Genomic DNA, 20277 nt, shown 5'->3' on the forward strand with positions numbered 1-20277 from the left:
AAGGTAGCCCCACGTAGAGTGCATTGCAATAGTCCAAGCGGGAGATAACCAGAGCATGTACCACTCTGGCGAGACAGTCCGCAGGCAGATAGGGTCTCAGCCTACGTACCGGATGGAGCTGGTAAACAGCTGCCCTGGATTTGATCTGTGCTTCCATGGACAGCTGTGAGTCCAAAATTAGTTGGCATCTGTCTCAAGAGATAATGTAAGAGTGCGGCCTTAGGGGTATAGTCAAACCGTTGGTGAGTTAGAGCACTTGCTGTGGCTGTATGGGAGAGACATGTTTAGTTGCAGCTGGAGCAGAGGAAGATCTTGGTTTTGCTGTTACAGATACACTGTGGTGTTACTTATCTTCTCTCCTCCCAGAGGTCATTTCTCCTCTGGTCACCACTGTGGAAATAAAGTACATAATTTAGGGCAATATCCAACAGTCCCACTCAGAGTGTACCTACTGAAATCAAGAGGACTTTCTGTTCATTGAGTCCGAATAACAATGGCTATCATCTATGCTCTGTCTTCCTTCAAGCTGCTGACCTACAGGTTCAAACTCTGGGTAGACGGCTAGGAGCTCCAGGCATTCTTGCACAAGAAGCTGCAATAACAGGAAGACAGCAGGAGACTGTTAGGAGCTACTTTCCCGAGACGTGGCTCTGGAACACGTGGATAGTGAAGTAAGTAGTGGTTTTCAGACTTTGTGGGGTGCGCATATTGCAGATATTAATATTATGCAGTTTGAAGCGAGTGGATGCATAAAAACGGGCTCCTTTGGAAATGAAGCACTGTTTAACGAAAGCTTTGCTTGCGGAACTTTCTTCAAAACAAAACAAAAACATCCAAACCACTCCATAAGACATATGCCAGTCCGAGGCATAGGCTCAGCATCTTACAAAATGTCAAACAATTTCAACAGACCTAGAAACAGAGGTCTGTCTCTCCCCACAACCTGCATCCTGCCTGGGGCTGTTTATCTGGAAAGCTTCATCTACATCCTCACTCTCACAGAGCCCAGGAACAAAGGACTCCAGCCATCACCCAAAGTTGCAATTCAATTCAATACCTCTCATGTGATCTAAGGTTAAACACTCATATGTTAGATTGCAGAAAACAACATTCCATTATCAACTCAGTTAACTCAGTCCCTTAGAGTACGGCAGTGGAATTTTCCAGCATTAAACCCTTTCACCATTACACATAAGCATTCCCATTTTGGTGTCAATTAAAACCATTATAATCAATAGGGCAGTGGTGGTGCTGGGGGAGTCCGTAGCGAAAATCCCTTGAAAGAAATGCTGAGAACCTGTGGCTCTCCAGGTGTTACTGCCATACAACCTCCATCATATCTGCTCACAGGCCATCCAGCCCAGGGCTGATGGGAGTTGGAGCCCAACAATAATGGGAAGGCCACACAGCCCCCACCCCACAAAATCTCTGCCCTATTACGAGCCATAACCCTAGGGGGAGTTAGGCAAATTAATAAAGGGCAAGGCTCTTGATAGCACCTTGAATATTTGGAAGTGATGTGCATTTTACAGGATTTCCCTGGTGATGGGAAATGAAGGGAGCTATGAAAATGTTCCTCACCCTGCACGGCCATCTTCAGACATCTAAAGGCCTGTCACATTGAAGATGGATCAAACATTGCTGGGGCTTTGTCGACATGCAGGGGGCCGGGAGGCCAGCTGGCAAGCCTCAGCTCAGCCGACTCCTTCCATCGACCTCTGCTCTGACGTAAATCAGCAACCCGGGCTTCAGAACCAGGGCACACTATCAGCAGATAGAACTGCGCACACAGAATAGGCTTGAGGCTTGTGAAGTCATACTACAAACTACAGATTTATTAATCATAAATCAGGACAAAGAAACATGTCGTCTCTCATGCTGTCTCAGAGAGAACGGGAAAAAGCAAAAGCTATACACAAATGGAAGTTCCCAGCATACTGTGCTGGAATGTAAACAGACATGTGACATGCAACAATTCCACATGTCTGTTCCTTAAGGTGGAGTGGAATTCTCAGCAGGCTTGTACTAGATGACCCTTGGGGTCCCTTCCAACTATGATTCTATGAAACATGTTTTCTGCTGCTCCAGAGGGCAGGGCCCAAATCAATGCATTCAAGTTAAAGGAGATTCTGACTAAACATTATGGTGGTCAGAGCTGTTTAGCAGTGGAACGGACTCCCTCAGAAAGTGGTGGACTCTCCTTCCCTGGAGACTTTTAAGCAGAGCTTGGATGGCCATCTGTCAGCGATTTGTTAGCTAGGATTTGTTCAGTGGACTAGATGATGCTTGGGGTCCTATCGATGGTATCAAACACCGAGTAAATTGGAAAAAACGTACAAAACTAAATCAAATAAATGTTGGAAATGTAAAGAGAAAGAAGGTTATTTTTATCATATGTGTGGTGCCAGTGTGATGTAGTGGTTAAGAATGGTAGACTTGTGATCTGGTGAACCGGGTTCGATTCCCTGCTCCTCCACATGCAGCTGCTGGGTGACCTTGGGCCAGTCTCACTTCTCTGAAGTCTCTCAGCCTCACTCACCTCACAGAGTGTTTGTTGGGGGGGAGGAAGGGAAAGGAGATTGTTAGCCGCTTTGAGACTCTTTAGGGTAGGGATAAAGTGGGATATCAAATCCAAACTCATGTGGTAACCTTACTTACCTTGTAGTAAGGTTAAGGCTTACTGGGAAATGATATACAATGAAATGGAAAAGATGTTTAAAATAATGTTTGTAAAAAAACCACCAGAAGCCTTTCTCTTGGGAATTATAGGTACAGAACTACTTAAATTGTATAGAAATTTATTCATGTATACGACTACAGCAGCAAGAGTGGTATTTGCCCCCAAATGGAAAGAAGCAGAAGTCCCAGCAAAGGAAGAATGGATATGAAACTGTATGGAATATGCAAAAAAGGCAAAACTTACCGGAAGAATAAGAAATCAAGATAACAAACTTTTAATAAACGAATGGAAATGGTTTATTGAACATTTACAGGCAAATTGTAAACAGATAAAAACACTGGCAGGGTTATTGTAATAACCTGCAGTTACGGAACGTAAGAGTAAGAGGAATAAATAAGTTAAGTTAATTTGGTTATGCAGAAGATATTAAAAACAAAGTTAAGGAACCGCAGAAAGAGGGGGAAGGAAGTCAAGTTTTAAAATGTCAAAATGACTGTAAAATCAATGGAATGTGTATATCTGAAAAGATATGTATATGTATATACACATACATATATATAAAACCCTTGGGACACCTTCATACTCTATGATTCTTTGATTCCTGTTCTTCTCTGTCCCTCAGCGGCGAGTCCCAAGGCGAGATTGACATCCCCGTGACCATTCCGGACACCATCACCGAGTGGAAGGCTGGAGCTTTCTGCTTGTCCCCGGATGTGGGCTTTGGCCTGGCCCAGGCTGCCTCCCTCAAGGCCTTCCAGCCATTCTTCCTGGATCTGACCTTGCCCTACTCTGTGGTGCGGGGCGAAGCGTTCACCCTGAAGGCCACCGTCTTCACCTACATGCAGCGCTGCATCAGGGTGAGGAACGCCCTAGCTTGGCTCCCGATTCCCGAAAACTCCTCGCCCTCTTTTCCTTGGCATAGAATTTGGATCGCCTAAGCACAGAATCATATTTCTGCCAGCACCCCAGTTTCTTGAGTGGCAAGAGACTTTTGTTAGCTCCCTGCTAACACCTTTCTGTTCACGGACAGGTCAGTATCTCGCTGGCTCCCTCTGCTGAGTTTGTGGCTTCCCCTGTGGAGAAAGAGGAGGAATCTTACTGCCTGTGTGCCAATGAAAGGAAAACGCTCTCTTGGACGGTAACTCCCAAATCTCTGGGTAAGCAGCAATACTAGGAACTGGGTAATCACCACTGCCTGAAAGCGAGATGAGCGCCGCAACCACATAGTTGCCTTTGACTGGACTTAACTGTCCAGGAGTCCTTTACCAAACTCTTAGATCAGGGGTATGTATAAATGCAAGAAGTCCTGATTCCTCCTACAGAGTTATCCCCCTTAGGCTGCAGTGAAAGTGTGTGCGTGCGTGTGTGCGCGCGCACTTCCGGCATGTAAATACAATATATATATTTTTCAGATTAAAAATTTACAGTCAGATATCCAACATACATACCACATAGAAACAAGATTCCAAAGAATCTCCCGGACTTCCCTCCTCCCCTTTGTCGGTCCTATTGTTTATCATTTCCTCCTGCATCTTTTATGATAATCCAAATCTTTTACATCTCTATTGTGTCCAAAATTCATCATTAAACTACAAGTGTTATTCCAATCCTACTAACGATTTTAACTATTTACAACGGTTTTTAAGATAAACTATAAATTTCCCCCATTCCATATTAAAATTTTGGTCTTCCTGATTTCTGATTCTTTCAGTCATTTCGGCATAGTCCATCAATTTGATCAAATATAATGGTACCTCTACTTATGGACGCAATCCATTCCGGGGTGTCGTTCGCACCCCCAAAAGTCCATAAGTAGAGCGCTGCACGTGCATGTCACGCGATAGAGTGCGCGTGCGCAAAGCGTGCAGATCGCTCCTGTGCATGTCTGAAGCGGTGAACCTGGAAGTAAACACTTCCGGGCTTGCCACGTTCGTAACCAGAAAAAACGCAACATGAAGCAAACGCAACTCGAGGTATGACTCTACTGTATATTTAGAGTCCGAGGCAAATTTGGCTACTGCCAACATTTTGGGTATGCTTAGATTTCTCTCCCAACTTTAAATAGCCTGATAGAAGAAGAAGAAGAGTTTGGATTTGATATCCCACTTTATCGCTACCATAAGGAGTGTCAAAGGGACGCGGGTGGCACTGTGGGTTAAACCACAGAGCCTAGGACTTGCCAATCAGAAGGTTGGCGGCTCGAATCCCCATGATGGCGTGAGCTCCCGTTGCTCGGTCCCTGCTCCTGCTAACCTAGCAGTTTGAAAGCACGTCAAAGTGCAAGTAGATAAATAGGTACCACTCTGTCGGGAAGGTAAACGGCGTTTCCGTGCGCTGCTCTGGTTTGCCAGAAGCAGCTTTGTCATGCTGGCCACATGACCCAGAAGCTGTACGCCAGCTCCCTCAGCCAGTAAAGCGAGATGAGCACCACAACCCCAGAGTCGGTCACGACTGGACCTAATGGTCAGGGGTCCCTTTACCTTTAAGGAGTCTCAAAGCAGCTAACATTCTCCTTTCCCTTCCTCCCCCACAACAAACACTCTGTGAGGTGAGTGGGGCTGAGAGACTTAACAGAAGTGTGACTCGCCCAAGGTCACCCAGCAGCTGCATGTGGAGGAGCGGGGAAGCGAACCCGGTTCACCAGATTACGAGTCCACCGCTCTTAACCACTACACCACACTGGCTCTCTGACAACAATGGAAAGGATTGCAAGTGAATCATGCTATTAACAAAATAGAATGAGGGCGGCCCTTTTTTCTCTTCTAGGGGAAATCAATTTCACAGCGAGCGCTGAAGCCCTGAACTCTGAACAGCTCTGTGGGAACGAAATAGTGGAGACGCCCCACAAAGGGCAGAAGGACACTGTGATCAAATCCATTTTGGTCGAGGTATATATGATGGCAGAGCATATGCCTGCGCTGCCCAGGGCATGCGCGCTCCCAAGGGGGGCGTGGCGTGGAGGGTGCCCTTCCAGGCACAGGATTGCCGCTCGGGTGCCCGGAGCAGCGTGTGTGCCCTGCAGCTGGGGGCAGAGCAAGCCGCTCATGGTGGACATTTGGCATTCCGCCCACCCGTGATTCCCAAGCCTCCCCCAAGTTGTTAAAACGAAGGGGGAAGGGGAAAACACCACCGGCAAAGCGGCGCAACTCCCCCCTTACCCCAACTGCTCAGGGTAGGCTTGGGAGTCACAGGCAGGCAGCACACCGAATATCACCCCCTCAGTGAGCGCAGTCTGCCCCCTTCCTATGCCCCTGGGTACAAGGGCTGCTTTAATCTTGATTTGGGGTTGCATAAGTGTGATTTTGTGGGGAGTAAAGCAGACCCTCCAAGTGTCCCTATTTTCCAAGGACAGTCTCGGATTTACAGAAGCCGTCCCGGTTTCTGATTTGATTCCGGAATGTCCCGCTTCTTCCTCCCACCACTGTCACTGAAGGAATGCTGGAGGGCATGGCAGAGCAACAACTTTTGCAATAAGTTGCCTGAATCATTGGGGAATAAAGAGAGAATGGGAGCTTGCTCTTCCTCCTCATTGGTTCTTTCTCTTTCATCAATTACTGTACTCTCCTGTGTATAAGACAATGATTTTACTAAAAAAAAAATGTAGTCCAAAATTTGGGGTCGTTTTATACACTTGGCTTGGGCTCTTGAAATAAGGCAACCCAAAAAAGCTCAATAACATTGGTCAGCTTCCCTCAAAAAAAGCTCAGAGTTGTTCTGTTTGATGTTTAAAATATTGATTTCTTAATAGTAAGGCAAACTATTTCCTTTCTGGGTCTGTTTCCTGCTTATTTTCCAAGTTTCAGTCAATGTGAGCTAGCATGTGCCAGTGTGTTAACTTATTGGCTCTATCTTAAAGGTAAAGGTAAAGGTACCCCTGCCCGTACGGGCCAGTCTTGACAGACTCTGGGGTTGTGCGCCCATCTCACTTAAGAGGCCAGGGGCCAGCGCTGTCCGGAGGCACTTCCGGGTCACGTGGCCAGCGTGACATCGCTGCTCTGGCGAGCCAGAGCCGCACACGGAAACGCCGTTTACCTTCCCGCTGGTAAGCGGTCCCTATTTATCTACTTGTACCTGGAGGTGCTTTCGAACTGCTAGGTTGGCAGGCGCTGGGACCGAGCAGCGGGAGCGCACCCCGCCGCAGGGATTCAAACCGCCGACCTTTCGATCGGCAAGTCCTAGGCGCTGAGGCTTTAACCCACAGCGCCACCTGCGTCCCCTGGCTCTATCTTGGCTGCATGTAAAATTCATATACGGGGACCTTAGGGTTTGTAATAACCAAATAACATTTAGAATGGCTTTGTTTGCCATGAGGAATACACCTTACGTTTCCTTATCCTTCCAACCAGACTACAGTGGTACCTCGGGATGCGAATGGGATCAGTTCCAGAGCCCCGTTCGCATCCTGAATAGAACATAAGACGCGACTGCACATGCGCGGGTCACGTCTTCCTGCTTCTGCGCATGCGCGTGACGTCATCTTGAGCATCTGCGCATGCGCGAGCAGTGAAGCCCGGAAGCAACGCGCTTGTTTACTTCTGGGTTGCCACGGATCACAACCCAAAAGAGCTCAACTTGAAGCACATTCAACCCGAGGTATGACTGTATTTCTTTCTGCACACTGCTAGAATGCAGAATTTATTTCATTCTCCCCTCCCCTCCCCTCTCCTTTTCTTTTCTCTCCTCTCATGAAGCCGGAAGGCGTTGAGAAGGATGTGGTCTTCAACAACCTGCTATGTGCAGCTGGTAAGTGACGGCTAATGGAGGCATCCCTACCCATTTCTCTGCATGAATCTCACAGAACTGGAAAGGGCACAAATGCACCATACAGAAACATCATCATCATCAACATCATCATCATCAGTTGCTTTTCTCTTATTTATTTATTCATACTTTTCTATTTATACATTTCACTGATTTTACAATCATTTTGACATTTCAAAACTTGACTTCCTTCCCCCTCTTTCTGCGGTTCCTTAAATTAGTTTTTAATAACTTCTGCATGTCCAAATTCACTTAATTTACTCATTTATTCATCTTCTTTTAATATATACTCTTATAAAACTGCAGGTTATTACAATAATCATGGCAATGTTTTTATCTATAATTTATCTGTAAATATTCAATAAACCATTTCCATTCGTTGGTAAAAAAAAAATGTTAACAAGTTAGTTGCTTTTCTCACAGAGTGAAGCAAAGTGACAATTATTATTATTATAATTATTATTATTTATAGTAGTAATTACACACCCTTTGTTAGCTATTTTTCTGAGTCATGTAGAGTGAGTCAGTGCTTTCACCCTCAAAGCCCTAGTGATGAAGTAGACTCCACACACAAGATTTTGAAGACGACTCTTTACTTGCAGGATGGCAACTATTACAAGCAATAATGTTTATGCGTATCAAGTCAAATACAATGCATCCCTCTCCCTTGAGCCCAAGAGAGGGTCTTCTTGTTTCCTGCTTCCAAAACTCCTTTGAAACCGGCCATAAATTATCAGCCCATCGCTCCTCAAACCTGGAAGGGAACGAAGAGTAGGCTTGCAAATGTTCCCACTAACTGGAAGAGAGGCTGTAATATCAGGCAACAGGAATGATCAAAACTCCCTCTGTTCTGCTTGCAGAGAAGTCAAAGTCATCAGGACCTGTTTCTTTAAAGCTGCCAGGCAACGTGGTGGAGGGCTCAGCCAGAGCCTCCTTCTGTGTGCTGGGTAAGTCATGAAAACTTTCCGGGACTCGGGCTTCACGGAGACCCTGTGTAAATGCTCTATATTCCACACCATCTGGCTCAGTCTTCACCCTTCCACATGTGAATAGCTCTCTCCAGTTCCAACGTCCTGGGCTGAGTGCAGTCGCTTATGAAGTCAAGACAGCACCGACCACATAGATGTCAGTGTTAGGTTTCTGTTATGCCACTGTGCAGTTCTTGGAGTCACAAGACTCTGTTGACATTCCAGACTGTTGGAAGTCTCACGGGAGAAGGATGTTGAAGTTACTGGTTTCCTGTTTCTTTGTTCCTGTTGTTTTCTGTCTCTCACAGAGAGCAGATGCATATTCTTTTCTGTCCTGCGTAGTCAGAAATAAAGCAGCAATGTAGCACATACTTCATGTCTCCTTCTGCTGCTGTCTGGGTACTCTGCTTAAAGGGGAGCGTGCCTGAAGTCTCATTCAAAGGCTTAGGTCGTTAATCACCGTCAGAGGAGAGCCGAAGGAGTAGCCTTTACAGCTGGGTCGTACAGAGGCTCCGACAGTCAGCAGGCTTGGAGGAGACCCAAGATTTGCAGAAGTAGCAAACAAAGTTGTGGAAGGAGAGCTAAGGGCTAGAGCTGGGGTGGAATGGAACAGCTCAATGAGGACTGAGCATGCACCATGGACATGGGATGCTAGCAAACCTTTGGGAAGGGAAATCAAGTGGCAGGGGTAATGAAATGGAGTATGCTGGAAAATAATGTATCTTTCTGGAACTCAATGCTACATGCTGTAAATATTTGTGCTCATTTTCTTTTTGTCTTTCCCCTTATTCTAGCACATTCTTTATTGGCCTGGCCTCTCCTTGCCTCCTTAATTATGCCTCCATCTGAGCCCAGTCATTTCTCATGTAATCTGGCACTGATAATATGTGGGAATTAGACTCTAGTTCCCATTTACAGAACTATGTGAAGGGTGGAGACCGGGTTGTTTAACCCTTTAACTAGTTTCCTTTTCCGTTCTATAAAAATTATGCAAAACACACTCTCTTTTTAAAGTTTAAATAACAAATAGCTTTTAATCAGTGTACAGTCGTACCTCGGCTCCCGAATGCCTTGGGAGTCAAACATTCTGGCTCCCAAATGATCGAAAACCGGAAGTAAGTGGTCCGGTTTTCAAATGTTCTTTTGGAAGCGGAATGTCTGCGGTTTCAGATTGACTGCAGCTAAACAGAAGCCGCGCTTTGGAAGTTGAACATTTGGGAAGTCAAACGGACTTCCGGAATGGATTCTGTTCGACTTCTGAGGTATGGCTGTACTTGCACTTGTTAGATTAAACATACAAGGCAGGCAGGTGTTATGTTGCTAATACACATTGCATAGATTTGTATCTTATTAGCACTTAATATTTATCTGCTTCCATTTGGCCATTCTCACCTCCACAGCATTTTCATTACATACATTTCCACCTGAACTATTCCCCCCTTCCCCTCCCACTCCCTGATCTGTGATTTCCTGATCTGTGTTTATGGAAGTTTTTAATATTTAATGCTGTATGGTTTTTAACACTCAATTGGGAGCCACCCAGAGTGGCTGGGGAAACCCAGCCAGATGGGCGGGGTATAAATAAATTACTATTGTTATTATTATTCCTTATGGAAATTTGCATTGCTTTGATGTTTTCTTTAGTCATGCATTTCACTTGGTGGGTCTGCACCATCCCCTCATATTCCAACCAATCTTTTCCCTCCCCTCCTCTTCCCACATCCCAGGGGACATCCTCGGAACAGCTGTAGAGAACCTCCACCAGCTTCTTCAGATGCCCTACGGCTGTGGGGAGCAGAACTTGGCCCTCTTTGCCCCCAACATCTACATTCTGGAGTACCTGAATAAGACTGAGCAGCTGACTGAGGATGTCAAGTCCAAGGCCATCGGATACCTAGTGGCTGGTGAGAAAAACTTCTGAGGAGAGGATGTACGGGGAGAATTCTACATTTGTTGTTTCCTGCAGGGCGGGAGGAACAATGTGGATTCACTCAGAACATATTTATAAGCATGGCTGCCAGTTTTACTGGACTGAAATCAATACATTAATTAACTACCACACTAGTTGTTGGATTGCTAGTAGGGACCAATTTTAATCACTGGGGCTTTGAGTTCAGGACACACTTTGAAACTATTGAGAAACTGAGGGTGGCGTGTCTTCTCTTGATGCCCACATAGCCTCTGAGCATCCATCACCGCCCCCTTGGTTGTGTGGCTGAGTAACTTTTCCTCCCCTGAAAAGTAAAGGTAAAGGTAAAGGGACCGCTGACCATTAGGTCCAGTCGTGACCGACTCTGGGATTGCGGCGCTCATCTCGCTTTATTGGCCGAGGGAGCCGGCGTACAGCTTCCGGGTCATGTGGCCAGCATGACTAAGCTGCTTATGGTGAATCAGAGCAGCGCATGGAAACACCATTTACCTTCCTGCCGGAGCGGTACCTATTTATCTACTTGCACTTGACGTGCTTTCGAACTGCTCGGTTGGCAGGAGCAGGGACCGAGCAACGGGAGCTCACCCCGTCGCGGGGATTTGAACCGCCGACCTTCTGATCAGCAAGTCCTAGGCTCTGTGGTTTAACCCACAGCACCACCCGCGTCCCTCCCCCTGAAAAGTACATAGAGCCAAAGGAGGAAGTTGGAAGAGTGTTGCTCTTTCTCACTTCCTCCTCCAACTCTATGGGGCTTTACAAGGCTCGGATTAATTCTGCTGGTTCTACTCAGATTCCTTGAATGAACTAGGTGTAGGTTTGTGTACCCACTTCCTTTCTGCATCTCTGTGGGGTGAGTGGATAGCAGCATTTATCATTGGGGTTATGAGTTTGTTTTGTTATTGTTTTTATCATGTATTTTGTGTCTTTATTTTGTATGTTTTTTACTGTGAACTGCCCTGGGATTTTGGGTGAAGGGCGGTATACAGATTCATTTTTTAAAAAAATGGATAAAAAATAAATGTTAAATGATATGCTATCTTACTCCTTCCTTTCCCCAAAATGGCATATCTGACGAGTTTGGGGTAGCATTTAGGAAAACACCGAATGTAGCATTGCCATAAGGAGCACACTCCTCTCCTATTATTGCAGAAGTAGACATAATTCTTTAAGAATGGATTTCCTTAAGAATGGAGGAATTATTCTCCATTCTTAAGGAAATCAGCCCTGAGTGCTCACTGGAAGGACAGATCCTGAAGCTGAGGCTCCAGTACTTTGGCCACCTCATGAGAAGAGAAGACTCCCTGGAAAAGACCCTGATGTTGGGAAAGATGGAGGGCACAAGGAGAAGGGGACGACAGGGGACAAGATGGTGGTACAATGTTCTCGAAGCTACCAGCATGAGTTTGACCAAACTACGTGAGGCAGTAGAAGACAGGAGTACCTGGCGTGCTCTGGTCCAGGGGGTCACGAAGAGTCGGACACAACTAAACAACAACAACAGACATAATTCACAAAATGATAGGTGCAAAATAGAATAGTAGTCCTTGTTCATCAGCTTTCAGAAAATATTCAACCTTGTGCTTTTTTGTTGCATTACTGCTTCTTTCCATAGAAGATGCCTCTGTTGAGTTTTGGGTCAGTTGCAAATTTTATCAAGAAGATTAAAAAAGGGCAAAAAACCCCCACCCCGATTCTCCTTCCATTTCAGGCTACCAGAGGCAACTGAACTACAAGCACTCTGATGGCTCCTATAGCACCTTTGGACAAGATAACCGGAGCCCAGGGAACACCTGGTGAGATTGACAGAGGTTGCCTCATTTATGCAAGGCATATATATACATGTTGAGCAAGGGGAGGTTACCTGGTTGAATTGCCTTGAAAGTCCAAATACACTACGTCAGCTGGCTCACCCTTATCTATATGCTTGTTGACACTCTCATAGGGCTCTATAGGTTTGTGGGACAGGACTTGTCCTTGCAGAAGCCATGCTGGTACTACGTCAGCAAGGCTTGTTCTTCTATATGCTTGGTAATTTTATCCTTGACAATTCTTTCCTGGGACAGATGTTAAGCTAACCAGCCTGTAATTTCCACAATCCCTACCCCAGGATATATTCTATCTTAATACAATTCTGTATTCCTTAGCTTAAGCTGTCAATTTTTTGTCTCATACGTGAAAATGCTTTCCTGGTGTTGCATCCAATATTATTCATTCTGAGGTCCTATCAAAGGGCATATTTCTGGGCTTCTACCTTTCAAATTTCCCCAAATGCATTGACTCTGCTGTGCTCGGTGGCTTTCTTGCAGGCTGACGGCGTTTACGCTCAAGTCCTTTTCCCGAGCCAGACCCTACATCTTTGTGGAAGAAAAACACATCCAGGACGCTCAGGTGTATCTGGCTGCTAGGCAGAGAGAGAATGGCTGCTTCAGAAGCATTGGGACCCTGTGGAACAACGCTCTGAAGGTACAGAGAGAGGGAGAGAATGCAGTCAGAACCAGATGCTGGGGCAACCTCAGAAACAAAAAATTCACCAGTGTGGTTTGTGTTGGCCTTTTGGGCTGAATTAAGTTGGAAATTGTCATGGTGTGATTATCTTACGCTGTTCTCTTGAGCTCTTTCTGAGGCCTCTGGACTGAGGAAGTTGTAGTGTGGAAGATAGGTGGGAACATAGATCCCATCTCTGGGGTGTCATAAAATAATAATAATAATAATAATAATAATAATAATAATAATAATAATAATAATAATAATAATAATAAATTATTTATACCCTGCCCATCTGGTTGGGTTTCCCCAGCCGCTCTGGGCGGCTCCCAACAGACTACAACAAAACATCAAGCATTAAAAGCTTCCCAACACAGGGCTGCCTTCAGATGTCTTCTAAAAGTTGGATAGTTCTTTATCTCCTTGACATCTGATGGGAGGGTGTTCCACAGGGTGGGTGCCACTACTGAGAAGGCCCTCTGCCTGGTTCCCTGTAACTGCACTTCCTTCAGTGAGGGAACCGCCAGAAGACCCTCTGGGCTGGACGATGGGGTGGAGATGCTCCTTCAGGTATACTGGCCCAAGGCCATTTAGGGCTTTAAAGGTAGCCCCACGTAGAGCACATTACAGTTGGGGTGCCCGGCTGGGTGACCCAATGCATTGCACGTGTGACATCACATGGTGTGACGAGGCCCAATGGGGTTCATTACAGCTGTGGGAGGACCATAACACTCTCTGGAAGGCCCAGCAATGTGTGACATCATACATACACGACAGGCACCCCCAATGTGGGGCGGAACCCAGTGCACCTGGGCGGGAAGCAGTGCAGAACTGGAGTGGAGAGTAGGAATGGGACCATTTGCATGGAAACCATCCATGATAGGAGACCCATGTGGACCGGAGCTCTAAGTATGGTGGACAGCCAGAAGAAGTGTATCCTAATATCAGGTGGGTTTTGGAGAAGGTGGATCTTGGGAGGAGCTCTTGGGAGATGGACCTTCACACACCCCATGGACCTGAGGCCTTTTCCGCTTCCTTTCCTACAGGGTGGGGTGGATGACGAGATCAGTCTCTCTGCCTACATCACTGCTGCTTTGCTGGAGAGCCATCTGCCTCTCGATGTAAGTATCTGTCTTCTCCTTCCCGAAGCCCATTGTGGAACAAACAGTCATGCAGGGCAGGCAGGAGGTGCCCCCCACAATCACAGCTGAATGTCTCTCGGCAAATTCCGAATAAACAAACAAGTGGGGTGCATGTTTCCTTCTCAAGCAAAGCAACCAGCCTTCTTTCTTGTGCAGAGGGCAGGAGAACCCATGACCCTCCAGATCTTGTCGGACTACAACTTCCATCGGCCCCAGCCAACATGGCTAATGCTCAGGGATGATGGGATCTGTAGTCAACCACAGATGTTCTCTAACTCAAGTCTAGCAAGTGGCCTTCGTGCGTTCTGTGGTGGGAATTTGTTTCAATATCCTGGCAGAGCTGAGAATTTTCCTGGTTTGATTAAGATGGGTTTTCTTCATTCCAGTGGGGGAGATGCAGGACATATTCCTTTGATGAAAGGTGGTAATAATAATAATAATAATAATAATAATAATAATAATAATAATTTTTATTTATACCCCACCCTCCCCAGCCAAGACCAGGATCAGGGCGGCTAACACCCGATATAAAAACAAATTGATTGAAATACAACTTAAAAACAAGATTAAAATACAACATTAAAACATTAAAATACAGCCTCCTTTCAATGGAAACTCAAATCAAAAACTTTTTTGGGGATGAAAAATCAAGTCTTCACCAAGGCTAACTTTCCAGACTGGTCCTACGTGGGCCAGAAAAAAGCCAGGGAAGTCCCCAAATAGGAGTTCCATCACAGAAGGAGAAAGGAAAAAGGAAAAAGGAAAAAGGAAAGAGGGGAAGGGGTTGAAGTTGATTCCAAGCCAAAGGCCAGACGGAACAACTCTGTCTTACAGGCCCTGCGGAAAGAAATCAGATCCTGCAGGGCCCTGGTCTCATGAGACAGAGCGTTCCACCAGGCCGGAGCCAGTGCTGAAAAGGCCCTGGTTCTGGTTGAGGCTAATCTGACTTTCTTAGGGCCTAGGACCTCTAGGGTGTTGCTATTTATGGACCTTAAGGTCCTCCGTAGGACATACAGGAAAGGCGGTCCCGTAGGTACGAGGGTCCTAGGCCGTGAAGGGCTTTAAAGGTCAAAAGCAGACCTTAAATTTGACGCTGTACTCCACCGGGAGCCAGTGCAGCTGGAAAAGCATAGAAAATGTAAAGAAATTTAATAAATGAATAAAAATGAAAGGGGTTTTCCAGAGGCACCTGGTTGTGAGAACAGGGTGGCAGACTAGATGAGCCCTTTGTGTGATCTAAGGCGCTCTTGTGATGTTCTTATGCCTTTGCCCTGCCCAGCTTCCTGGAGCGCATGGGCCTGACTCTGCTATTCCAGCCACCACCTATGGGTCCCTCCCAGGCCTTCTGAAACAGCTACAATGGCTTGGGCTAAGCCTCTCCTCCCTCCCTTCTCTCCACAGCATCCCACCGTGCGTAATGCCCTGTTCTGCCTGGAGACGGCGGCTCAGGCGAAAGAGATCCACGCTTACAGCCTGGCCTTGCTGGCTTATTCCTTTGCTCTGGCAGGGAAGGAGGAGCAGAGGCAGAAAATGCTGCAGTTACTCCACGAGGAAGCCGTGCAAGAAGGTGAGAACGGATCTCTGGGTGGAAGGGAAGGGCGTCGTACTCAACCCTTCTGCAGCTCCGAGGGCCTTCTGGCTGTTCCCTCATTGCGAGAAGTGAGGTTACAGGGAACCAGACAGAGGGCCTTCTCGGTGGTGGCACCCGCCCTGTGGAACACCCTCCCACCAGATGTCAAGGAAATAAGCAGCTATCTTATCTTTAAAAGACATCTGAAGGCAGCCCTGTTTAGGGAAGTTTTTAATATTTAATGCTGTATTGTTTTTAACACTCGATTGGGAGCTGCCCAGAGTGGCTGGGGAAACAGCCAGATGGGCGGGGTATAAATAATAAATTTATTATTATTATTATTATTATTATTATTATTATTATTATTATTATTATTATAACAGTTTGCTGGGCTGCATCAATAGGAGTATAGCATCTAGATCAAGGGAAGTAATAGTGCCACTGTATTCTGCTCTGGTCAGACCTCACCTGGAGTACTGTGTCCAGTTCTGGGCACCACAGTTCAAGAAGAACACTGACAAACTGGAACGTGTCCAGAGGAGGGCAACCAAAATGGTCAAAGGCCTGGAAACGATGCCTTATGAGGAACGGCTAAGGGAGCTGCGCATGTTTAGCCTGGAGAAGAGGAGGTTAAGGGGTGATATGATAGCCATGTTCAAATATATAAAAGGATGCCACATAGAGGAGGGAGAAAGGTTGTTTTCTGCTGCTCCAGAGAAGCGGACACGGAGCAATGGTTCCAAACTACAAGAAAGAAGATTCCACCTAAACATTAGGAAGAACTTCCTGACAGTAAGAGCTGTTTGACAGTGGAATTTGCTGCCAAGGAGTGTGGTGGAGTCTCCTTCTTTGGAGGTCTTTAAGCAGAGGCTTGACAACCATATGTCAGGAGTGCTCTGATGGTGTTTCCTGCTTGGCAGGGGGTTGGACTCGATGGCCCTTGTGGTCTCTTCCAACTCTATGATTCTATGATTTTTTGACCCAAACATTAACGACTCCCTCCCTCCCTGAAGAGGATGGCTCCCTTCACTGGCAGCGGCCTGGAAAGAAGGAGGTGGACACGTACTTTTCATTCTTTGGTCCTCCCCGGGCTCCGTCTGCGGAGGTGGAGATGACAGCCTACGTCCTCCTGAGTTACCTGACCAAACAGCCAGCCCCATCCCAGGAAGAGCTGGGGACAGCCACCCGCATTGTCAAGTGGCTCAGCCGGCAACAGAACCCCACTGGGGGCTTCTCCTCCACTCAGGTAAGCCTCCTTCCTTCCTTCCTTCCTTCCTTCCTTCCTTCCTTCCTTCCTTCCTTCCTTCCTTCCTTCCTTCCTTCCCTGCCATTCTCTCCTTCCAGGGATCCAGACCCAAGTTTGCTAGGAGTGAAGGGAAGGCACAGCAAGCTGTCAGGGCTGCTGCAAACCCTTGAAATCCAATAAAAAATTCCAATCAAAAATCCAATCAAAAAATCTATACAAAATGGGAATGCATAGGAAAATACACGAAGAAACATGGTGTTAAAGCAGAACTCTTAATAGGCAATTGTTAAGCAAGTAAGGACAAAAGATGTAATTATAATTTAACAGTTTTCAAGTTACTCTATTTTATCAAAGCAACTAGAAAAAAATATATTATGATGGGAAGATCTCCCACAGGTGAAGTGAAGCAGTGGGGAGGAGGGGAGGGTTAGGTTGAAATTGGGAAATAAAATAATATATGGGACAGCAAAGGATATAATAGAATCTTATAGAATAGTAATATATTGTAACCAGAATAGAAGTTTAAAAGTGAAAGTAAATGTACTTTTAGTATTTTTATTATTATAATATTATTATTATTTCTTATCGGTAGAAGGCAATGTCAATTTAGACTTCTTTGTTTTGCTGTCTGTATAATTTTTTTTAAGTCAATACACAAAAAAAGAACTCTCAATCATAAGAAATTGGGGTATGGTAATGGGAAGTCCAGGGCCCATTGAGGATGTTGCTGAAGTTTAGATGCCGTGGCTGAGAATGCAAACCCCGGGGACCCCAAATTCTCACAGTAACTTTGAGGTGACTATTGATATCCCCCTCGGTCAGCTTCTTCCCTGGCAGACTGGGGTATACCATATGATGTCCACATCCCTAGGGAAAACTCCCTTGCTCATTGGGGCCACTTATACATCCTCCATGTGGGGCTACCTTTGAAGGTGACTCGGAAACTGCAATTAATTCAGAATGCGGCAGCTAGACTGGTGACTGGGGTGGCCGCCAAGACCATATAACACCGGTCCTGAAAGATCTTCATTGGCTCCCAGTACGTTTCCGAGCACAATTCAAAGTGTTGGTGCTGACCTTTAAAGTCCTAAATGGCCTCGGACTTGTATACCAGAAGGAGCATCTCCGCCTCCACCATCCAGCCCGGACACTGTGATCCAGCTCTGACGGCCTCCTGGCAGTTTCCTTGCTGTGAGAAGTGAGGTTACAGGGAACCAGGCAGAGAGCCTTCTCAGTAGTGGCGCCTGCCGTGTGGAACGTCCTCCCAGCAGATGTCAAAGCAACAAACAACTATTTTACTTTTAAAAGACACCCGAAGGCGGCCCTGTTTAGGGATGTTTTTAATGTCTGACTCTGTATTGTTTTTGATATTTGGTTGGAAGCCGCCCAGAGTGGCTGGGAAAACCCAGTCAGATGGGCGGGGTATAAATAAATTATTATTATTATTATTATTACTCCACAAAGTGGAAATGTATTCCCAACAAAAGAGGACAACAGACTTGTGCAGAGAAAGAGATGGAAATGTGGAAATGATTACTGTAATGTATAGAAATGCAAGACGAGAGCAAGGAGGACTGTGACCTCTGTGCCTGCCTATGCTGTCTGGATGGGCAACTCTTGTGTGCCAAGGTCCGGTGACCCGCAGTTCCCTAGTGGATAGTAACCTCCCTCCATCCAAACAAAGGCTTACTCAACGCCTAACCTCACAAAGTTGTGGCGATTGCTACAAGGTAGGTGTACACCAAATGGCTGGTGTGAAGGGCGCGAGAGGAGGGCTCTCTGGCCATGCCACGATTTAAATTTCCCATGGCCACGCCTCCTGCTGACACTAATTGGTCGGTGGAGCTACCCCTGGGTGGGGCCCTGCCCAGCGACGCAGCCTAGATGGCAAAAGTGGCAACGTGTTTAAGTTGCTAACTATACATTGGAATCTGCTCTGGATCAAAAGGAGTATAGCATCTAGATCAAGGGAAGTAATAGTGCCACTGTATTCTGCTCTGGTCAGACCTCACCTGGAGTACTGTGTCCAGTTCTGGGCACCACAGTTCAAGAAGGACACTGACAAACTGGAACGTGTCCAGAGGAGGGCAACCAAAATGGTCAAAGGCCTGGAAACGATGCCTTATGAGTAATGGCTAAGGGAGCTGGGCATGTTTAGCCTGGAGAAGAGGAGGTTAAGGGGTGATATGATGTTGTTGTTGTTGTTGTTTAGTCGTGTCCGACTCTTCGTGACCCCATGGACCAGAGAACACCAGGCACCTCTGTCCTCCACTGCCTCCCGCAGTTTGGTCAAACTCATGCTGGTAACCTCGAAAACACTATCCAACCATCTCGTCCTCTGCCGTCCCCTTCTCCTTGTGCCCTCCATCTTTCCCAACATCAGGGTCTTCTCCAGGGAGTCTTCTCTTCTCATGAGGTGGCCAAAGTACTGGAGCCTCAGCTTCACAATCTGTCCTTCCAGTGAGCACTCAGGGTTGATTTCCTTCAGTATGGAGAGGTTTGATCTTCTTGCAGTCCATGGGACTTTCAAGAGTCTCCTCCAGCACCATAATTCAAAAGCATCAATTCTTCGGCGATCAGCCTTCTTTATGGTCCAGCTCTCACTTCCATACATCACTACTGGGAAAACCATAGCTTTAACTATACGAACCTTTGTTGGCAAGGTGATGTCTCTACTTCTCAAGATGCTGTCTAGGCCTGTCATTGCCCTTCTCCCAAGAAGCAGGCGTCTTTTAATTTCGTGGCTGCTGTCACCATCTGCAGTGATCATTGAGCCCAAGAAAGTAAAATCTCTCACTACCTCCATTTCTTCCCCTTCTATTTGCCAGGAGGTGATGGGACCAGTGGCCATGATCTTCGTTTTTTTGATGTTGAGCTTCAGACCATATTTTGCGCTCTCCTCTTTCACCCTCATTAAAAGGTTCTTTAATTCCTCCTCACTTTCTGCCATCAAGGTTGTGTCATCTGCATATCTGAGGTTGTTGATATTTCTTCCGGCAATCTTAATTCCGGCTAGGGATTCATCCAGCCCAGCCTTTCGCATGATGAATTCTGCATATAAGTTAAATAAGCAGGGAGACAAAATACAGCCTTGTCGTACTCCTTTCCCAATTTTGAACCAATCAGTTGTTCCATACCCAGTTCTAACTGTAGCTTCTTGTCCCACATAGAGATTTCTCAGGAGACAGATGAGGTGATCTGGCACTCCCATTTCTTTAAGAACTTGCCATAGTTTGCCGTGGTCGACACAGTCAAAGGCTTTTGCATAGTCAATGAAGCAGAAGTAAATGTCTTTCTGGAACTCTCTAGCTTTCTCCATAATCCAGCGCATGTTTGCAATTTGGTCTCTGGTTCCTCTGCCTCTTCTAAATCCAGCTTGCACTTCTGGGAGTTCTCGGTCCACATACTGCTTGAGCCTTCCTTGTAGAATTTTAAGCATAACCTTGCTAGTGTGTGAAATGAGTGCAATTGTGCGGTAGTTGGAGCATTCTTTGGC

At 46.2% G+C, this 20277-nt stretch overlaps 1 protein-coding gene across 1 annotated transcript in view; it reads left to right on the plus strand.

Moving 5' to 3' along the window:
* The window catches only part of LOC310836954 (alpha-2-macroglobulin-like), an 80707-nt gene that overhangs the window by 41586 nt on the left and 18844 nt on the right, over positions 1-20277 (plus strand). Inside the window, exons 18-29 of the mRNA XM_083722973.1 lie at positions 527-671; positions 3303-3537; positions 3711-3837; positions 5447-5568; positions 7372-7423; positions 8302-8388; positions 10137-10313; positions 12048-12132; positions 12646-12802; positions 13870-13944; positions 15367-15532; positions 16549-16781. Of these exons, the coding sequence (XP_083579099.1) occupies positions 527-671; positions 3303-3537; positions 3711-3837; positions 5447-5568; positions 7372-7423; positions 8302-8388; positions 10137-10313; positions 12048-12132; positions 12646-12802; positions 13870-13944; positions 15367-15532; positions 16549-16781 (1661 nt within the window). The remainder of the gene's footprint in view (positions 1-526; positions 672-3302; positions 3538-3710; positions 3838-5446; positions 5569-7371; positions 7424-8301; positions 8389-10136; positions 10314-12047; positions 12133-12645; positions 12803-13869; positions 13945-15366; positions 15533-16548; positions 16782-20277) is intronic.

This window comes from Podarcis gaigeae, assembly GCF_964106915.1.
Source record: "Podarcis gaigeae genome assembly, chromosome: 2".
NCBI lineage: Eukaryota > Metazoa > Chordata > Lepidosauria > Squamata > Lacertidae > Podarcis > Podarcis gaigeae.